At 40.8% G+C, this 21,112-nt stretch overlaps 1 protein-coding gene across 1 annotated transcript; it reads left to right on the top strand.

Annotated features, from left to right (window-relative positions):
• The first annotated feature begins 3,016 nt into the window (after window positions 1–3,016).
• eny2 (ENY2 transcription and export complex 2 subunit) lies at window positions 3,017–5,585 on the top strand. Its single transcript, XM_026370180.1, has 5 exons — window positions 3,017–3,287; window positions 3,473–3,552; window positions 4,092–4,162; window positions 4,766–4,840; window positions 5,241–5,585. Exons 2-5 carry the CDS (start codon window positions 3,485–3,487, stop codon window positions 5,312–5,314), a joined length of 288 nt encoding a protein of 95 aa, XP_026225965.1. The 5' UTR covers window positions 3,017–3,287; window positions 3,473–3,484; the 3' UTR covers window positions 5,315–5,585.
• Window positions 5,586–21,112: the final 15,527 nt, after the last annotated feature.

Below are 21,112 nucleotides of genomic sequence, written 5' to 3' on the forward strand. Positions count from 1 at the left end.
CACTTCTACCTAAGTAGAGGCATAAACACTTCAGAATGTGTCCGAGCTGTAAAAATCATCACCAGGACCAATAAAACTCCCTCGCTAACTTTTCACTCTTTCTTCATCACGTCAGCCAGCTGACAGCAGAGAGCTAGATAATTAAACTGAGGATCCACACACACACACACACACACACACACACACACACACAGGCAGGCAGGTTTTCTCTGTGTCATGTAGACCTGCACTCCCATGGAAGGCCATTAGTCTGCTGAGAACAGGTAGGGCATCAATCAGTCTGTCATGAGGCGATGCATGAGGGGAAGCATTTCCCACTTCAACGCGAGAGGAAGACCTACTAAATTCCATTCTCAGACAGACGGAGAGTGTTTCTTGAGCAAACTTCAAAAGGCAGATTCTTCTATTTGGGCTTAAAATGTGAAGTCCTGGTCAGCCTTGTGTATTACTTGTGTATTTAATTTATGGCTTCCAGTCCTGTCACTTTAAAGTAAAAGGTTTTAATGCTGGCTATATGTCAGTATATGTGCAGCTACAAGTGTCATGGCAGGACTTTAGCCAAATGAAACAGAAGCTATTAAACTTATGCAAACTACTGGAAGTCAGTAAAATGATTAATTAAACAGGGCAACTGAGCAGAACCGGGATGGTAGCCGTTTCACAGGATCTTTCCTAATAAAGCAAAAAAGTATTGACCTTTGAAATGTGAGAGTTTTTGAAGACTTGTTGAGACTCAGTGAAGTTCTGACTTATTAACTGCGTACGACAAGAACTCGAGGCATCTGTGGAGATTTGTGCATTGGACTGAAACAGAGGAAGACATTTGATGTGAATCATAATCTTTGGGTTTTCTTTATTTTTTTCATTTGCCGTCACTGTTTCGATCCCCTGCCTAATTTAAAAATGTTGCATTTCTGGTGTCGATTTCATTCATGTTTAACATCATGATTAGGCGTCTTTAACTGCCTCCACAAACCTGTTGTGCAGAAGACGTAGTTACATAGTTACATGTATCCTAAAAGTACTCTTTTTTTTAGCTTTGCTTTTTTAAAGCTCCATCTTCAAGCTTTCACTATCTTGTACATTAATAAAACTAAATCCACTTGGGATTCATGCCATTCAGCCCTGCCTAGACAGCAGAGAATATTCTGATAGAGTCAGGGCTCAGGGGGGACTTGACAGGCGTGTGTGGGGGGGGGGGTTGAGGTTGTAAGGATAAAACTGCTCAGTAAAAGGCGAAGATTGTTGGCAAATGATGATGAAAGTTAAATGACAAACATTAATTCAGATGGTTTGCCTTTTGGGATGCTATTAAAGAGTCATAAAAAAGTAGAAATACATTTATACAATTCACTTAGAACAGACAGCTGGGAGCTTAGTCAAAGCAATCACTTATTTACTAAATGAATGACAAAGATTCTTTGACATACTGTACCTTTGCAAGAGTGCTATAGAGCAGCAAACGGTTTAACAATTGAAAGCCAACAACAGAAGGCGAGTTCAAATGATCCATTTGTTACACGAACCCAGTGAGTGAAACATCACTGTGATAAATAGAGATGCTGGTACATGAACAAACAGGTCTTTAACACACAGTTCTCCAGCTGAACTGCATTTTACTGCAGGCTTTGTGTCAATATCCAAAGCGATACCTTTTGCATCAGAGCTCCCCTCACTGGTGACTGCGTGAGCTGGAATTCAAACGTCAGCTCCAAGCTCCAGGATGTCATTTGACCTCAGCTGAGCTTACGCACTCTACTCTGCTGAAAGTGTGTAAGTGCATAAAAGCGATGGACTCAGTTGGCTTAGAAAAAAAACACAAACAAAAAAAAAACAGGTCTATCCAGGACACTGTTACTCATAAAACTTTGATGTTAAGGTGCCTCTCATGACCATCCCTGGTTCAGCTTTCAATATTTTAAGATGTTCATTCATTCACTACGTTAGTAGCTTAGTGAGCACATAATAGAGAAGGAATTACACATTCGTATTGTGGCTGTGTTCCTATAGTACAATGAAATATAAATAAGTTTATATACTTATTTATAGGTAATATAAATAAGTATGGGATACGTGTGAAACAAGTTACTGTCCATGGTCACTGGTGATCTCTGAAGCAAGATTCAAGATTCAAGATTCAAAGATTCAAGATTCAAAGTGTTTATTGTCATATGCACAGTGAGGAAACGAGTTTCCCTGTGCAATGAAATTCTTTCTTTGCCGTCCACAGTGAATGCCAACAGCTTAAAACAGTACAATACAATAGGGCTTAGAAATAAGAATAGAATACAAGTAAATAAATAGAATCGGGTAATGTTAATAAAATAAAATAAAGTATGTGCAAATAGTGCAGTACAAAATGTGCAAATAATACAGCAGCAGTATCATTAATATGGTAACATATTGTATGTTGTGGGAGTTATGCATTTAAGAGTCTGATGGCTGAGGGAAAGAAGGAGTTGCTTAGTCTGGACGTCCTGCATTTCACACTCCTGTACCTTCGTCCTGAGGGGAGAAGTGTGAACAGTCCGTGTTGGGGATGTGTGGGGTCTTTGAGGATGGTAGCAGCCCTCCTGTGAACGCTACGATGGTAAATGGTTAAATGGCAGCATTTAAGCTCATATTTGCATGCTATCAAACTAATAATGACAGTTGATAGAACAGAACAGAACAGAACCACCACTTCAGGCTTCATGTTAGGGAACGGAGGGTGTTTTTATGTAACTAACACATAAAACACAGCAGATACAATATTTTTCATAATTGGGTTCAATTTAGCTTCATTTATATGGTGCCAACACCCAGCAAATATCAAATTGTATTCCTAAAGGAAACTAAATGTAAAACTTCATTCAAATAATTCCACTTTAAATAAACACTACAGTCACAGCTCCTACTGTACAGGGAGGTGAAAGGTCAAACAAGTGATCAGATTAGGTTCATTAACCAACACTGCCGCCGTGTGGTGTGACTGAATGCCGCATTCATTGAAGGCGTAGGAACCATCGTACCCACCGGTGTTTCTCATCGGAACGTAATTAGTGACGGTCAAATCAAAACAGCAGCTTGTTCGATACGACAGCGTTTTAGCAGCGATTCACGTTTTACAAGCTAACGTTACATTTGATAAATTAAATTAAAACGTGAAGTAGACGTCCAGTTTAGCTGTTAGCGGCGGTCGGGTGGTGTGATATTTCCTACACTTGTGTCTGCTGGGTTTTGTCATCTCGTGTTCACTTTTTCATGTTCGCCACAAAGTCTGGCAGCGTCTGTCGCAACATTAGAGAGTGAGACATCTTTAATTCACCGGGAAATATTGATAATATCATCTTCCAGCTCAGTCGGTGACGACAGGCTGAACATAAATTTCACACCGGTTCAGACAGTCCAGCATGGGTTTATCTGACTGTGTAGCACCAGCTTAAATTGACCTGCGATATAAACATGCTGTGTTTTATTTCTGTGGGTTCAGGTGAAAAAGACCATGAGTAAAGAGTCCAGAATGAGGGCGACAATAAACCAGAAGCTGACAGAGATGGGCGAGCGAGAGAGGTGAGGGACACTAGGTCCAGGTTAACAGCTTGGTTTAAAGAGGAAGGAAAAAGCTTCTTGCTAGTAAGTTAGTTAATAGTTGTTGTTGTTGTTGTTGTTGCCCCAGATTGTGTCAACGTTGTGACTAGCTGATCGGCTGTTTAGCTCTTAGCTACCACACCTGCTGTGTTTTATCTACAAGTGGGCACAGCTAGTGTTAGAAAGTCTCCTCCACCGTGTACATGTATGACTTGATGCTGGTAACGTGCCAGAGAACCAGGAGCTTGCAGAAACTAAATAGGTCAAGTCCAAGTTTGCCATATGTCATTAACCCTGAACTGAACATGTACTGATCGTTAAGGAAGAGATGTTGCTCAGTTCATCTGAGTGGTGTGTTGATATTCACAATACAACAGAGGGAATGACTGTTTTATCAGAGCTGTATTATCTCTTTTTTGTTTATTAGTTGAGTTAGCAAATCCCTGTTAAAGCTGCAGTCTAAGTTCAGGAGAAAGAAAAAAAGTATTTATGTGTTTGTACTGCTTTTTTTTTATCTACAGACTGAAGGAGTTATTGAGAGCTAAGCTCACCGAGTGTGGATGGAAGGACCAGATGAAAGCTCACTGTAAAGGTGAAAGTCACTGTACTGTGACTTGCACAGCAGATTCACTTTTATTGTGCCACTGACAGCAACTTAGCAAAACCTGTGCTTTTTGAGTTGTTATGGTAATAGTATTTTTATATAGTCTTGTAAATAGGCCTTATCCTTAAGAAAACATTTATAATTTCAAGTCTTAACACTAGAGCAGCTTCGTGTCACCCGTCTCTTGCGATATTAGAATATTAGAGTAGCCTTGACAGAGAGCAAAACACCCAATAATAACAAGGCCAAAAATGTTTTAAACAACAACAAAAATGGGCATGACAATGAGTCAGTTTGTGTAAAATAAGACTAATTGATTTTTCCACTGTCATATCAAAATATCTACTGTAAATAAGGCTGGTTGTGCCATATAAATTCAAATCAAGTCAATAGATATGTTTTTGTGTTCTGCTGTAGTAATACAACAGATATTCATTCTACTTAGAAATAAGTTCACAAAAGGTGAATTGCATTGCTAGTTTATTTGCTAGTTTATTTTAGCTGTTTGTTTTGTGTTATGTCTGTATAGCTGTATTTTTGCAGGGTGATTTCTCAACATTAACTGCAACTATAATCTGAACATATTTGCAGAGGTAATTAAAGAAAAAGGCTTGGATCATGTCACTGTGGAGGACCTGGTGGTAGAGATTACTCCAAAAGGAAGAGGTACTACTGCTTGAAATTTGAAGACCTGATGATATCACAGAACAAACCAATCACTTATCTTACATTTTCAGCTTATCTGAAAAGTTTTCAGCTTCTCTGAAAATGTATTTTTATTTTTTCTTGCTGCCCACACTGATTTAGAAAAGCAAATTCTACCCGCTGAACCATTTTATGTTATTAATATACACATATTTGTTTTGTTTATACAGTTAAAATCATAACAGACTGACATTTTCACTGAAATACAGCAAGAGTCTTACTACTAGAGTTACTGTTTATCATCAGTCATACAAGACACAGAACTGTCATTTACTTTACAGGAGGTGATGAAATCATAAGATGTTATGTTCCCAGTTGAAAATGTAGGCACTGATAACATGGATGTCTTTTTCTTTTGCAGCCTTGGTGCCAGACAGTGTAAAGAAAGAGCTTCTCCAAAGAATAAGAGCCTTTTTAGCTCAGCATGCCACATAATTATTGGTTTTTTTTTCCTCTTTTGTCAATTCTTGTCTGTATGTGCATTATAGAGAATCTTTTAATTAGATGATTTACTTGAATTTCAAAGATTTTCTTTCCTTATCTTGAATTGTCATACAGTACTGACACACACCCCACTTACATTAGCTATTTGGTTGTGCGTTTTTACTAATCCTGTGACTACAGCTATTATACATTTGCATATACAGCTACCTGGCACATTTATCTGTGTTTTGTATATGATAAATAAAGTTTTCAATTTGTTGGATTTGAGTGGAGAAATTATTTCTTTCTAAACAAAATTGGCATGATCATGTTCCTCGATCTCTTGTTATCTATTCTTTGCTATGCAGCCTCAGTGGAGTGATATTATGTATTTTAAGTAAAAACCTATTGTTCTAATTTTCTTTCCTTTGATTAATAGCACTTATTGTTTTAATTGGGCATTAAAAAATGTTAAGGTTTTATAGGAATGTATGCACAGTTGCATAAAAAGGGCAGAGATGTTTTTTCCTTTTAAGGTGGCTTAGGTCATTAGACATCTGCAGGAAGATGCTACAGATGTTTTACCAAACCACATTAGCCGTGTGCTGTTTTATACTGCAGTTTGCTGGGCAGGCAGCAGAAAGCAGAAGAATGTAAGGCCCCTGGATAAACTGCCGCAAAAAGCCTGTTCAGTGACTGGAATGAGGTTGGACTCACTAGAGGCTGTGGTGGAGAAAGGTACACAGAAAAAGATAGAGATCATTCTACAGTACACCGACCATCCACCATACACAACCACCAGAGAAGTAGCTGCAGTGGACGACTCACTGCACTGTGTTAAAGGACTGAAAGATACACAGCCATCAGGCTCTACAACACCCTAACCCTAATCATTAGTGATGAGAGAACCATTCAGATTCTTTACGTCAAAGTAGCAGTACTCCACTGAAATAACTAAAATCCGGCATAAAAAAAAAGATAAAATAAAAGTACTAGTGGTGGTAGTTGCAATGAGGGTGCAGCCACCCCCTTGGATGAACCTTGATAAATAAATAAAAACGTAGCTGCTATGGTACTGCAACAAACATGCACTGCAGAGAGTCATTTACCTCACTGACCTCCTGCCAAAACCCAATGCAACCCCTACACCACCTTATATACATATCTACCAGCTCCATCATAGTTAGACAAGTATACTGATATGGTTAACTCTGGGGGAGCTGCAGAGGTCCACAGCTCAGGTGGGAGAATCTGTCCACAGGACATCTAATAGTCCTGCACTCCACAAATCTGGACTTTATGGACGAGTGGAAATAGTTGAAAAAAAACCACAAGAAGTCCAGTTTGCAGTTTGCAACAAGCCATGTCAGGGACACATCTAATGTCAAAGTAAATGCAAAACGCTATGTGTGGCAGAAAACGAACGCTGCACATCACCCTGAATACACCACCCCGACTGTGAAACACAGTGGTGGCAGCATCATGTTGTGGGGATGATTTTCTTCAGCAGGGTTAGGGATGATTTTCTTCAGCAGGGTTAGGGAATCTAGACAGTGCTGATAGGACAATTGATGGAGCCAAACACAGGACAATCTTAGAAGAAAAACTGTTAGGATCTGCAAAAGACTTGAGACTGTAGCAGAGGTTCCCCTTCCAGCAGGACAATGACTCTAACCATACAGCCAGAGTTACAATGGAATGGTTTAGATCAAAGCATATTCATGTGTTAGAATGGCCCAGTCAAAGTCCTACAGACCTAAATCCAATTGAGAATCTGTGGCAAGATTTGAAAAATTGCTGTTCACAGATCTTTTGCCTTCAAATCTGACTGAGCTTGAACTATTTTGTAAAGAAGACTGGGAAAGATTTCACTCTGTAGATGTGCAAAGCTGGTGGAGACAAACCCCATAAGATTTGCAGCTCTAATTGCAGCTAAAATTATATTTTTCCTTCCGTTGCACAAATATGTGCCACTCTGTGCAGGTCTATTACATAAAATAAAATACGTTCACATTTGTGTTAATAATGTGATAAAATGTGGAGAAGTTCAAAGGATGTTAATAGGGATAAATGATAATAAAACTTAGACATGTACAAAAAAAAAACACTGCAATATTTTGTTCATTCACCATTTTTCTGATTCTATAATTGAAGCCATATATTCATAAAAGCTGAGAAACAGCATAATTTAATTTACGCTGAACTGAGTACATATGTAGTAAGTGATGTTCTCTCTCCATCTACAGTAAGTCATGCAGTTCAGAGTGAGAAGAAGAAAATATGTTATCCTGGAATATGTTATTAAATTTTCCATTGCTGTTCTCATCTGAACAAGGTTCCAACTGTATGGCAGCTTCACATCTGGTCCTTTAAAGATGAAGCCAGAAGAAAAAGTGTGACCTGGGAGAGAACAGTCCAAAATAGAGGAAATAGAAGAACATGATGTGCCATGGTAACATGAATCACACTCTGTTGCTGCTGTGAATGATCATGGTTCTTTAAACATGCTTATATCCAAAGAACCATGATCCTGTAATGACAAGCCCAGTGCTGCTTTTACATCCCAGAATAACAAAATGTTCCCAGCAGAGGTGAGAGGAGGGGCTGGTGGGAGGGAGATGGTGAAAAAATAAACAGGAGTGACCTTCTTCCCAAGCAGAGGTGGATGCACCGAGGGATAAACCTAGGTTCTCAGCATGTGGAGCATGAAATGAACAAGTGCACATGAGTGGTTCAGTTCGGGAGCAGGCAGATTGTATGGTTTTTGTTTTGATGCTGTCTAACTCGGTATCAGGTCAGTAAAGGTGGCGCTCACCTTCACTGACTTTACATTAATGTTTGGTCCTCTTTGTTTGCTTTATCCCGTCCACATGCTGAACCACGTCATTTTGTTTTGCTGAGAAGTCTCTATAGTTACACACACGCATAAGTCCTAATTGGTTATGGATTACATTTGGAGAGGCCGTGAACCCATAACAACGCAGCCCTCGGCACGAGCAGCACATTAGTTGGTAGTGAGTGAGTCTGCGCTGGTCAACCACCCAAGACAGAGAGTGTGTTTTCTTAGCCGAAGGACCTGCTGTGACATCAGCCCAGGTGACAACATGCTGATATACAGTGCTGCTGCAGAGGCCAAATGTAACACACCCTGCCAGCCCTGCACACACACACTTCTTTAATGGCCAACATCAATCCCCATGTTATCAGCAGATCTCCCTTGGCCCCCGCATACACAGTAAAGTGGGTTCTGCACACAGCAGCGCGCTGCAAACCGCCGCTGGATAGAATTACCAGTGATGCAATTTATTATCATACAGATTTTTATTTACTTTCGCACTTTCGGTTCTCAGCTTTTCTCCATCACTCAGTACCTGCAGAGCTCGGCCGAGGGGCTGTACAGTAACCAGACGACTCTACATGTCGTGAAAAAGAGCCATGAAAGCACGAGCTGTGCAAATAAAAGACAAATGTGATTTTTAAAAAATCCCGTCCACTGGCACAGCTTTGTACATCTATGATGTGTAGTGGAGAGATTTAAATGAACCACTGATGGCAAAGAAGGATATGTAAATGTTGCATTGTCCTGTGAGGTAAAACCTCTGAATGAACCAGACAAAAACAAAGGGGAAGAAGACCCTTATTCTATCAAATTCAATATCAAGCTGTGTCTGAGCAGCACTTAATAACATTTAGTAGGAAAAGGCAAACATGTCATGCATGTCTCCGTGTGCTTTTGTGTGCGCGTTTGCTAAGTGTGCGCAGAAATGTTCACCACCCCTGGAATCGGATCAGTGCAGCATGATAGCAGCTGTGTCAATAGGCAATGGAGCCAAAAGTGTGGTCCTGTATTCTGAGTCCCATAGGTGCTCCTTGGTGCTCTGTCTAGTAAAATTGGCAACATCCAAAGACCATAAACACTTCCCTTACTGTACAAACAACTGAAGAAAAGGCAGCGCAGGGTGGAAACAGATGACAGAAGCATGTTCATATTATAAACCAATGTTGGGAAATGATGATGTTATAGCCCACTGCTTTTTGTGGGCTCACAGTGCACCTGCTCCAGGGGATAATAGTTTAAGAAGTGTCCGTGAAATACCGTATCTCAAGTCCTGGTCATATAACACCAGCAGAGATAAATCTCTCCGTGTCCACAACAGTATATCTGACAATTTGAATTTATAGAACAGAGCTATAGGCTTTTGTGTCTCATGTATTTCCCTCACCTTTTTTTTCTTAATGGAAAGGGCAACAACACTGCATAGGAAGAAAAAGGGTCAAAGAGGGTGTTTCAAAGCAAAAAAAAAAAAAAGGGGGGGGGGGGGGGGGTCCATATGCTGACCCGGTGTGCAGTTGGCCCTCTTTACTGTCAACATGTGTGAATACCATGCTCGATAAATTTCTCTTTGAATTCCCTCGCTAGAATTTATGGGACGTGCAACATGGGATTGCAACTCTTTTGAAGCCAACCCACTTGCGGGACTCGGTGCCATTTAAATTCTCATTTCGAGGGAGATATATGGAGAAGTTGGCACGTAGCGTCCTGCAGCGTGAAGACTTTTAAATGTACAGTATTTACACTTTGTTGTGTCTCCTGAGAACTGTTCTCTACACACTAATGAGGCTGAGGAGCAAGTTTCACTCTGTTATTCCTGGCATGGATTCACCAGTTGCAGGCATACCACTCATCCAGACCCACCCCCCGCCCCCCACCCCACTCCCCCCTTCTCAGTAGCCCAGTGCAAATAATAAATAAGAGGAAATACATCATCCCTTTTTTCAATCCAAGTGCCAAGTGTGGGTCTGCCAAAGTTAACACAAAGCAATCTTAGGTAATGATCAGCGAATGTGTATAAAGTTTCATAGAGCATGACTTCACATAATTCTTGTTTAGATCATGTTGGCTGGCTGGATCTCAACTGCGATGCCGCTGCACTAGAAATTTGCACAACCCAGCCTCTCTCCCGCAGCTTGTTTTGTATCGCGCTTTAAAGCAGCACTTCTGTTTTATACGTTGCTGTAATTGATTTGATACAGTGCAACATTGTGGCGAGGATTAGCTACCAGTCATAAATTGTGGAATTTTAACAGAGGCTTTATGACACTCGGCTCATTCATTCTTCAGATAATGTGTCAGATTTTCCGTTCATTTGCACACGTCGGTGGCACAGATACCAAACATTTCATCATGCCTCGTTTGATTGAAAGTGATTTGCTCAATGTAAAAAAAAAAAAAAAAAGTTAAAAAAACATCTACCTACAGCACAGCCAGTGTGTAGATGAAGAGCCGGGGGGTCTCTATGTAACAACAGGGAGGAAAGGAGCGAAATACAATCCAGACATTGTTTACCCTGTTTCTGATGTAAAGGCCACTTACTGTCGTGTCCAATGCCTAACCCTTAATTTGCTGCACTGGCCTTTGAAGTGTGTGCTTATTTCTGTTTCCTGACACTAGCTTTCCTTTCCCTCTCCCTCTCTCTTTCCTTCGAGCCCCACTGGTTGATATTGCAACTGGATAGGCCATGTTTCCATGTTGGGGCTCTGTTTAGGCCTGGTCTGATGATAGAAAACACAAGTGGGGAATGGGAAAGAGAGTGCTGGACGCACAGATCCACAGAGAGGCCCCAGCCCCAGCCCCGGGCCCAGACAACGCTGCAGGGGATTAGAGCACACCCTGGCAGCCGAATGGTTTCACTTAAGAATTTCAGTAATCACTTTTAGGAGTGTAATATATAGCTGACCTTCGGCAGCGCCACACGACCCCCCGCTCACCCAGCTATTTGATCAAAGGAAGCGGCAGTGGCTGTGCAAACAGGCGCTATCAGTGGACTCCAATGGATTTACTGCCTGCTTTTTCTCTCTTGTCTCCCCAGAGTCGTGTGCTGATACACACAGAATCCCAGTTTCATCTTACAGAACCTATTTTTCCTCCCAGTACTAATTTACGGGCCAGATCATGACTCGAGGGGACTTAAAGGTGGAGAGAAGGAGGGGGAATCTCAGGAGGCCTCAGGGAAGGGGAGAAAGTGGAGATGGGAGCAGCTCGGGGCCCTTATCCGCTGCCTGCTGACTGAACTGAGCAGAGGAGTTCTCATCATCATGGGAAAAGCCCAGTAGGTGCTTTCTTCTCAGCTGGAGCAGCCAAACACTGTGGCCTATGCTCCGGCAACAATAACAGCAACCAGGAAAGGACAGAGGGCTGCTGGCCCAGTGGGGTTTATATACTGGCGTAAATCACAGGAGGCTCTGACCAAAAAAAGTGGGCAGAATGTGGATATCACATCCGCTATTAATAAGTCAATACACTGGTGTGAACATGACCAACATGTCTTTAGGTCTCTTTAAGTTAAGTAAGTTGACTTATTTTTAATTACACTTTATGTACAAGCTCATATTGACCAAATATGGCGTTTAAATGGACTATTGTAATGCTTTGAGAGACATAAAACAACATTTCCATCAAATTTAAACATGCAATTACCATAAACATTCCCCAATGAGAAGCAGACTGTCAGAAAACAATATCAACATGTTGACCTTTATGCTTGCAAAGGGAAATATCTTTCAGCTGGTTAAATCCCCAGTAATTTGTAATTTGTGACTCATATGTTCTGGTCTAATTTCATGCTCTTGTTAAAATGTTTCTTGCAGTACCCTCATGCTAAAATGCTTGTTTATTTTGTCTCTGTTTCATTTAGAGAGAAAACCGAAAAATGTGATTTGTCTGTTGTGTTTACGTTTGAGAACGAATGCCAGTAAAAGCTGCATGACGTCGAGGTCTGCAGAGCGGGAGGTACCGCTTGCAGCCAGTCGAGGGCGTCAAAGAACAGGTGACGGAGGAGAAAACGTGCACAGAGTAAGAATTTCACACATAAAAATGGAAATAAATGTAAGGAAGACGTAACTGTATTTTTATGTTCTTCACATGATCCTCACTTTAGGAGACATACATTTTCTCCTTGGCTATAAATATATGTGCGTGTGTTAAATTTAATTCATGACACTCTTCATAAGTTATTGAATACTAATAATAAATAAGTCACTAGTTGTAGCTGGCATGTCAGGGAGTGTTTATGTGACTCAGCTGATGACAATGCATGCTGTGTCATTAAATGACCACAGGACGTCCTGTGTTTTTATGAGCTTCTTAGACAAGCTTGCTCGGGGAGGGAAAAAAAGGGAAAATGTTTCCTGATTCACGCATGTGAGAACAACGTACCACATGTTCTCTCTGTCCCAGAAACAACAGGGAAGGACCCAAACAAAACCTACCATGCCAAAGCCCTAAAACCTGGACTTCATCCTGACTTTCATCTCCAAAGGTCACTGCAGGTCAGCCTGCTCCAGCAGATTGTTCTAATGGCTTTGTGTTTAAAAGTAAACCAAGGTTTCCAGCTCCTTGAAGCATTACAACATTAGACTCATCTGAACCAAGTGTAGAAGTCATGTCGCTCCTGTATTTAACAAGAAATGATGTAGAGGAAGCGGAGGTGCTGCGATTTCTTCCTCAAGTATTCTCGCATTCCCTGCATCAGCTGATAAGCTTCCTTGTTTGAAGAGCAAACACGAGGAATAAAGTACCTGCTATAAATGTTCTGTGGCCCTTGGACGTGGCAGTATTTTATGGGCTGCCTGATAAGTCTAATACCTGTGTGGCTGCCATATCATTACCGTAAAAAACCTGCTAATTCTGATGCTAATTAGTGTTGAGTCAGTTACAGTAAGAAATATTAACTTCTCATTTTGCTGGAATGAATTCTCCCCAGACTGTCATAATGCAATTGCCTTGTTAGTCTTAGGTTGGGAGCCAGCAGCATTAAAATGTTTTCAACATTTGCTTTGGGAAAACACTGACAATTGTGCTGACCCTCATGATTATTGCTAATTTTGTGGAAGAGCGTTCAGCTTGCTGGGCGGTGATTAACAACATGTCTGTTTTAATAAGCATCAAGCCGTTATAACCACTACATGTGGCTCTGTGTGTTATTATCAGCACCACACATATGCTCTTGGCCCTCGCATAATATACTCGATACAAGCGGGAGGGCAGGTTGCACTGTGTGTTCATGGCATTGAGTGTGTGAATCAGGTGAGGCTCATGTGGCTGGCCTGGCCTTGCTCCCTACGACCCAGCAGCCATCAACCACCAGCTGCCTAGCACCCACTATACATTCCTGCTTTATTCCCAAGCTTGCCCCCCTCCGCTGCACCAGTGAGGACAAAATGTATACCAGCTGCAACATCATTAAGTAAATGGGATCCTTGCACATGTTTTTATAAGGTACTATATTGAACAGTTAGCCAAATCAGTTGTGTAAAAAGTATGTGTATGTGCAGACAGGAACCCATATGTTCACACAGAAATGTCTTCAAACTCATTTACAGCTAGCGTTATCATCGGGGCAGGTATTAGGTGTTTCTACTTTGTTATTGTTAAACTATTGTTGAAACCTAATTATATTCCCAATGGCCTCATTTACACTTAGAGTTTAACATTAGTAAATAACTGTTATCATTGTTAATATGCTTGGCTTATGGTTTGGGGTTGTTGTGAAAAATTGATTCTCAGACCTCATTTCAGAACCAATTTATACAGGAGGAAATTGCCTGGAGTTCACTTATTTTTTCTTGCCACTGTATAAAGCACATTGAGCCGCATTATAAGGCCACAAGGTGCAGCATAAATCATTTTTATTATTTTTTATCAGCATTACACACACGTATCACCCTAAAGGCTTAGCCTCTAGAGTCACACACAGACACACGAGCATTTGCATACAAAGACATAAAAACGACACACTTCCAGATACACACACCCTTCCCTCCAGACTGCCGTCACAGCGCTCCAAGCACAGCTGTCAAAACTCAGGGACTTCCAACACAACAATAGTGAGATGTGCTTGGGAGGGCCAAAACTAGAGTATGTTGAGCTGACACATCTCTGATGCTCTGGATGGGACTCACAGGTTGATTCCACATTCCTTGCATCACTACTTGTTTTGGGTTTTTTTTTTTTTCACTCCTTTCTGTCACTCATTATTCACCACCTTCTCTTTCTACTACTTTCTCTTTCCTCCCCTCTGTCAACCTCTGCCTCCCTTTTGCTCCAGGCACGGTCCACTGTTGTCTCACATCAGCTCTCATAACAGCTCCGGGAAGACCTCCCTCAACCTCACGCCTCGCATGTGAGTCCACACATCGGAGAGGAGTAATAACACTGAAATCCTCCAAATCAGGTCATGTCAAATTAAGTGAGGTATTTCGGGAGCCCACCCAAGTCTCCGAAGGGGTCAACTGAAAGCTGCTCGAGGCCAGATTTGCATGTCAAAATACACTTGATGATTTAGACTAACATCATAAAATGGGACTGAATCTCCGTCTCTAAGGATTTCATTCTCTGAAATGCTGAAGATCTGACCTGTATATGAGAAGTCAGGTGTGGACATGGGTGAGAAATCCTGTTGGTACGAAAAGATTTGCAAATCAAAACTTTTGCTTTTATTTCAGCACGTTTTTCAGTTGAACTGGCTGCCATCAAATTTTTCTTTGATCGCTTCAATTTCAAATTTCTGGAAAGAAGAAGAGATTAAGAACTAAGATGTCTGCATGCATTTGAAACGGTGATGTCCCTTTAGTTTTTTGTTTTTTCAGACACAAAAATGTGTTTAAATGCCATAAAGTCCTAGCATACAGCTTAACAACTGGCACCTTAGCAGTCCTTGTGTATACTCGATACAAGCGTATGTGTGCACCTTTTCAGTATTCTGTCACTGGAACTAGAGCCTTTGGGCTCTATTCTGAGGCCACAGAGTTTTTTTTGTGAGCGTTATCTGTTATTACACAGAGATGTGTTGGACACTGATAAGACGTAGACCTTGCTTGGACTTACAAACAATTATCTGGCAACTTTAACAAGCATTCCGGAGAAGTTCACACTACCTGGTGATTTATTGCCAGGATGTGGCTGAATAGGGAGAGAGTGAATAGGGTCCAGGTTGTAGGACACCAAATCTGTGAGATAGTGTGCAGCAATCAGGGATCCGTGCAGGGAAGCTCCTGTAGTTGGTAGATACCCATTATGAGGATGTTGTTTTGTTGATATGGTGGAATATTTTGTAAAGAAATTTGAACTAGCCTAACACACTCGGTCACTGTGGAGTCTGGTGACTTTATTGTCAATAAATCCTCCATTTGTCCAAAAAGCCTCCTTGCCCTTAGGGAAGTTAGAAGATATTGAGTAATGGATGAAGATATTAGAAAGAGATTTTAGAAGAAAACAACATCTGACCTATTTATTAATGCTATGTTTCCCCCTTTTACTATAAGCAAAGCTTTTTAGCCAACACGGAGCAACTGGTACTGCTGGAAAAAAAAACTGGTTGATAAGAGCAGTGAGGCTAAAACCAAGACAAATACGCTGTAACACACTAAAAATATTCTACACTAGCTTGGAGAGGAACTGCAGAGTTGGGTAATTCTTCTTAATGTGATTTACTATCAAGTACAGTTTTTCTATCTTTTCATTTTCACCATTACACACATTTCATTATTTACAATATAAAGACATAGATTGGTGCAGCTATAAATTCTGGTGTTGCCTTCTCTATGGTAACAAAGCAAAACTTAATTATCAAGTCAAATCCAAACCATTCTTTGAGTTCAGAGGAACCACTTTCACCCGCTCCTCTTTGTACAAGAATATATAGGCTGATATGCATGATGAAGTACATTTGTTGAAACTTCTTTTAGTGCCACTTTAACTAGAACAGCAACCACCATCTTATCATCCTCATTCCGTCCACTTGGTCACCACTGTAAACAAAACAAACACACACCCTAAACTCATCTGCATGCTCCATCTGAGCTGATGTCTACAGGTCCTCAGCAGCCGAATGAGATGCCAAGCACTTCTCAAGTGCAAGGAAATGGTGCGGTTTCACAATTCCTAGATTAGGACTGAAATCTGCAGTTCCCCCCACCACTTTAAGTGGCTGTGGTGCACACAGAAACCCACTGAGACCATAGAAACATACACAGTGGTTTAGTGTTGGGCTCCGGCCAAGATAAATGACTGCTTCAGGTGAAAACAAACTGTGGCCCCAGCAGATTTTTTTTTTTTTTCCATTTGCAAGTTTTGGGGCCACTTTTCTTTGTGTGTCAACTGTTCTTACACATATGCTCCACTTCGGCTTCCCCACCCTTTAATACTCCTTGGGCCTATGAATTATACAGAATGAGGAATATAAGTTAAGATGGTGCTCTGCAGACACAACTCCTTTTAAAGGTGGACCGACCCTTTTCAAGTCCATTACGGCAAATATTTGTGACATTAAATTTAGGAAAATAAGATAACTGGTTAGAGAATTTGTAGTGAAGCATTTTCCTACATTACAGGGCCAAACACACAGACAAAGTGTGTATTGGCCACAATAAAAAGGCTGGCTATACACAGAGCCGCAATAAATTCCACAAAAGGAATTTTTACCTCTGCTTAGTCATCGGGTCATTTACCTGTTTGTAGTTCCATAATCATGTTTGTGTTTATGAGCCATAATAACTGGTGCACAAGAGGAGGGCTCATATACAGTAATTGGCATCTACTGTGCCAGAACAGCAAAAAACGAACCATAGTTAATCATAGCGAATTATAGTTAGAGGAAGAAATGATGAATTATGCCCCATGACTATACGATCACATACTTTAGTTTGTGGTTATCTTGTTGGATATTTAGTTCTAAAAACAAAAGCACAACATGGTTAACAATATGAAAACATCACCTGAGTGATCACCTGAGTCCCATCTAGAAAGTCTGAATGATCACCTGTGTTCCACCTGAGGGTAGCGGGAAAAGCCTCTATAGGCCCAAAATGGCTGCAATTAAGAGAACAATTGTTTTAGTCACACAATTATGAGCTCAGGGTGACTAAATGCAAAAGGCCCCGAAGGAGCGCAGCTGAAGATCTCTGGCATCCCATTCAATGCGGCCTGCCCACCCCCCGCTGCTCGTTACTGGGACCACCAGCTGGGAGCAACATTACCGAAATGAGCAACAAGAGCACAGGGCTGCAACAGCCACAAGTGGTTCAACTGAGGGGAGCGGATTGTTACAGAAATGAGCAACAAAGAGTAGTGAATGATGAGAAATGGTTCGTGGTGTTTAGTATTATCATTAAACAGTTGCTAATGTGCCATCAACTGTCAGGTGACTATTGTTAGGTCAAAGGTACAACGTTTACGACTTTAATGTGGTGTAGCAGAAGTATAAGATGGCATAAACTGTAATTGTACATTTCATTACTTGAGTAATGGAATATCTTTCATACCACCTGAGTGTTGGGTTGTGGGTCAACATCACTGAATAACCAGCTTTCACGCTGGATTCAACAAGAGTATACTGCATGCTGATGTCTTCTAGTGTCAGTGTTGATGTGTGAAGCATTGTGCTTATATTTAACTTAAGCATGTTTTCATGTTAGCATTTGCAAATTGCCACTGAACAGAAGGAATAGCTGAGACTAAAGATAATGCTGCTAGGTTTAGTTTTTAGTATTTATCATAAGCCAAAGTACTGGACAAATAAAAATGCTGATGGCATAACAAATCAGACGGATGTCATTAAAATCCACCCTGTTTTGGATGGGGACACATTAAATAGACACTAAAAACGTCTTTATAATGATGTGGGCTGTGTTTTGTTTTCATTCACTAATCTTTGTACCCTGAACCACAAATTACAGCACAGTTTACAGCGAACACAGCAGACATGTCTCCCACCAGCTATATAATGTTGATTTCAATCAAACTCCAGCAGGTCCTGTCATTATCATTTGCATGCTCTTCATATTACCTGATGGACATTTGTGCCACTGCAGAAACAGAAAAACATAAGAGGGCGGCTAATTACTGCTGCACATGAAATGACAGCATCGAGTGAAAACAAAGGAACCATCCCTCAGCAGGAAACAGTAACTTCTAGTGAAGCTACTCCATAAGTCAGTGCCATGCTGAGATCATGGAAAGGCCCCAGATGAATGGTTTAATAATTTTGTAAGATATTGGTATGTACACAGTTTGTGGAGAGCTTAGCTTCACAATTAATCATTTGATGTACTGTATATTTGTGAAATCCATTTCACATGCCAGAGGAAACTTCAGGACCTCAACACATCCTGACACACAGTCCTCTCTCCCTGCTTCTCCTGCCTGTTTGCTGAGTGCCATGCTCACTGCTGTGGATGCAAGTGACTATAGGTTTCATAAACAAGTCAACAGGACCTAGGTGGGTTGATAAAATCCTCAGCCATCTTGGGTAGACTATTTAGATTTGTAACTCACACTTCCACTCGACTCAGGATTTGCTTTGGCAACAGGATTTCTCCTTGGAGAGGAATGAATGTGCAAATGTGTTACAGGTGGGATTCATTAAACTGAGACCTGGCACACTGGTACTTGTGCTCTCTGCACAATTACCACGTTACAAATGCGGGGAGCAGAGAAATGCTAACATTCAGCTACTCTGTAAAATGAGCATGTGCACTTCATGCACAAAAGTGTGGAGATGGAAAAAAACCCACATACACAAACGTGTTGTGCATGTAAAACCGTGACACATTCTGCATCCACATCTGAGATTTAAGAGGATGATTTTATTACTCTCAGATGAGCTCTTCAAAATAAAATAACCTATTAATGGAGCAGTTTGTGCCCCTACTGTTTCTCATAGAGTTAAGCAAGAATTCAAATTTCACAAGAGCTTTTCCTTTCAATCCAGCCTCTACTTCCCTTACCCGACCAGTCAGATGAAGCTTTAACATGTCAATTCTCCATAAAATCCTTTAACATGTGTTCAGCCTTCTAATGAGATGTTTAGAATTCCTACATCTTATTCTCATCATCTAAGCAGTGGTGTTAATTTTAATGAATAATGGATCTGGTGTATTGTTTCACTTCAGTGAGCTGTGGTCACGTCACAGAGCATTCTTACAGATTGTATGTTCTTCGCCCTCCCTCCTTTAGTTGCAAAGAGCCCATCAAAGAACTAAAGGCATTTAGCAATAGTGAATATATAAGAGCAGAGTAGAAACTGAAGGTGTTCAACAGATCCTAATTATCAATGACTACTACAATGTGTGGAATTCGTTTGCAGTGTAGGAAGCAATCAAGCCTCGGGTCTTACTGCACTAATGGGAACTGGCTTGCATAGTTGTGTGCTTTTTGATTTGATTTGGGGCGTATTTGAAACTTTCTCTTGTAAACTCTTGGACAGGCAGCTGTTTTTTGTCTCTCCACACATACACTTGTGCATTGGCTGTAATGTGTGTACATGTAAGAGCACTCAAACCTTAGCACGCACACCGAGCTGCATGGATAACGCGTTTAAGTGAGCTCATGTTTCATTCATTATTATAGGCAGTAGCCTTTGGTGGCTAATGTTTGCTAATGTTAACAATCTTTGGGTAGAAACGGCACTATAACAAGCATTTTTCTTAATGGAAACAATGAAGGTTTATTACTTTACATCACCTAAAGCAAACTTATGTTACAGTACAAAGAGTTATAAAGTCAGTGAAGTGACTAAACAATGTCTGGGTCTGGTTCTGGATGCCGCCTAAATAAACTGTAACAGTTTAACACACCAATATATCGTTTTTTATTCGAAATGTCAGCTTCTGACATCCAGCCATATAGGCTCTGAACCTAAATCTGATCTGAAACATGAGAAGAAACAAATTGATACAATGGCTGTCTACTATAATTTATTATGGCGTCAAATGGCAGTGCCTTTATATATCTCACACCTTCAAAGCTCTCCTCATGTGTGCTGCATTGTAGAATAACACACGGCCCAATTGTCAGCATTATATAATCGTTCATGAGCCATGTAATAAAATTATTACACAAAACAATATCTCAGGTATATTTTTAATATATGCTCCATATTCCTATACCTGCCCAGGGCATAGGAACAGCAGCATCATACTTCAGCAACAACCTAGCAGAACGTCCTGCTTCACACTGGGGTCCTGTGAACAGATAAAAATATTACTTGAAGTCTGTTGCTGGTCTGTAACCGTATCTAAGGTTGATTCATGGTGTGCATAAAGTCAAACTAGGACTAGCCATTAAGTGGAGTGGTGAGAGCTAGAAGGTTGGCAAGACAGTGTAGTGGATGTGTGTAGGAGCCCAGAATGGATGGTTATGGCCTTTCACAATGCTTGACACCTGAAAGTTTAACATTTTGAAAATGAAATACATTAGCCAAACTGAAACCTTGGTGCTTCACTACCAGCCAGCATGCGAACACACAGTCATTCTACCTTTGGTCCTCTAACTTAACAAAGGTAGATATTTAAGATCAAAGCACAAGAAGAAATGACCCCTTTAATGGTCATTAAGATTAACTGATAATCCTTTATAAGCATATGTTTAACAATAAGGATATTATCACTGGATACAAACAAAATAACATCATCAAACACACTCTCATATCACAGAAGGAATACAGGTATCTCTCCTACTGGACAGCCGATGGTCAGTCACACCCATCCATCTTTCACACTTGGTGATCAGGACAGGGTGCATTCAAGTGACCTGCTTCTCAGAGCCCACACCTAGATAATTATTTCCAGTTGCAATTAGAATAACCTCATTTTTTTTTTCTCTGTGAGCAGAGGGGATCAGCAAATATCCTTTCCCCTCATTTTTGCTTTTCTGACAAGCTTGTATAAATACCCTCCACCTGGTCATGGGAGTGCCTTTAGGGGAGCTATCAAAGCATTCATAAAAATCAAGATGTATGTGACATCCAGTGG

The sequence above is a fragment of the Anabas testudineus genome, chromosome 16 (assembly GCF_900324465.2).
Source record: "Anabas testudineus chromosome 16, fAnaTes1.2, whole genome shotgun sequence".
Lineage (NCBI taxonomy): Eukaryota > Metazoa > Chordata > Actinopteri > Anabantiformes > Anabantidae > Anabas > Anabas testudineus.

Coding starts and splice junctions, on each gene's coding strand:
- eny2 (XM_026370180.1), top strand. CDS start 3,485: ATGAGTAAAGAGTCCAGAATGAGGGCGACAATAAACCAGAAGCTGACA. Junction 4,163..4,765: donor GATGAAAGCTCACTGTAAAG/GTGAAAGTCACT, acceptor ACATATTTGCAG/AGGTAATTAAAGAAAAAGGC. Junction 4,841..5,240: donor GATTACTCCAAAAGGAAGAG/GTACTACTGCTT, acceptor TTTCTTTTGCAG/CCTTGGTGCCAGACAGTGTA.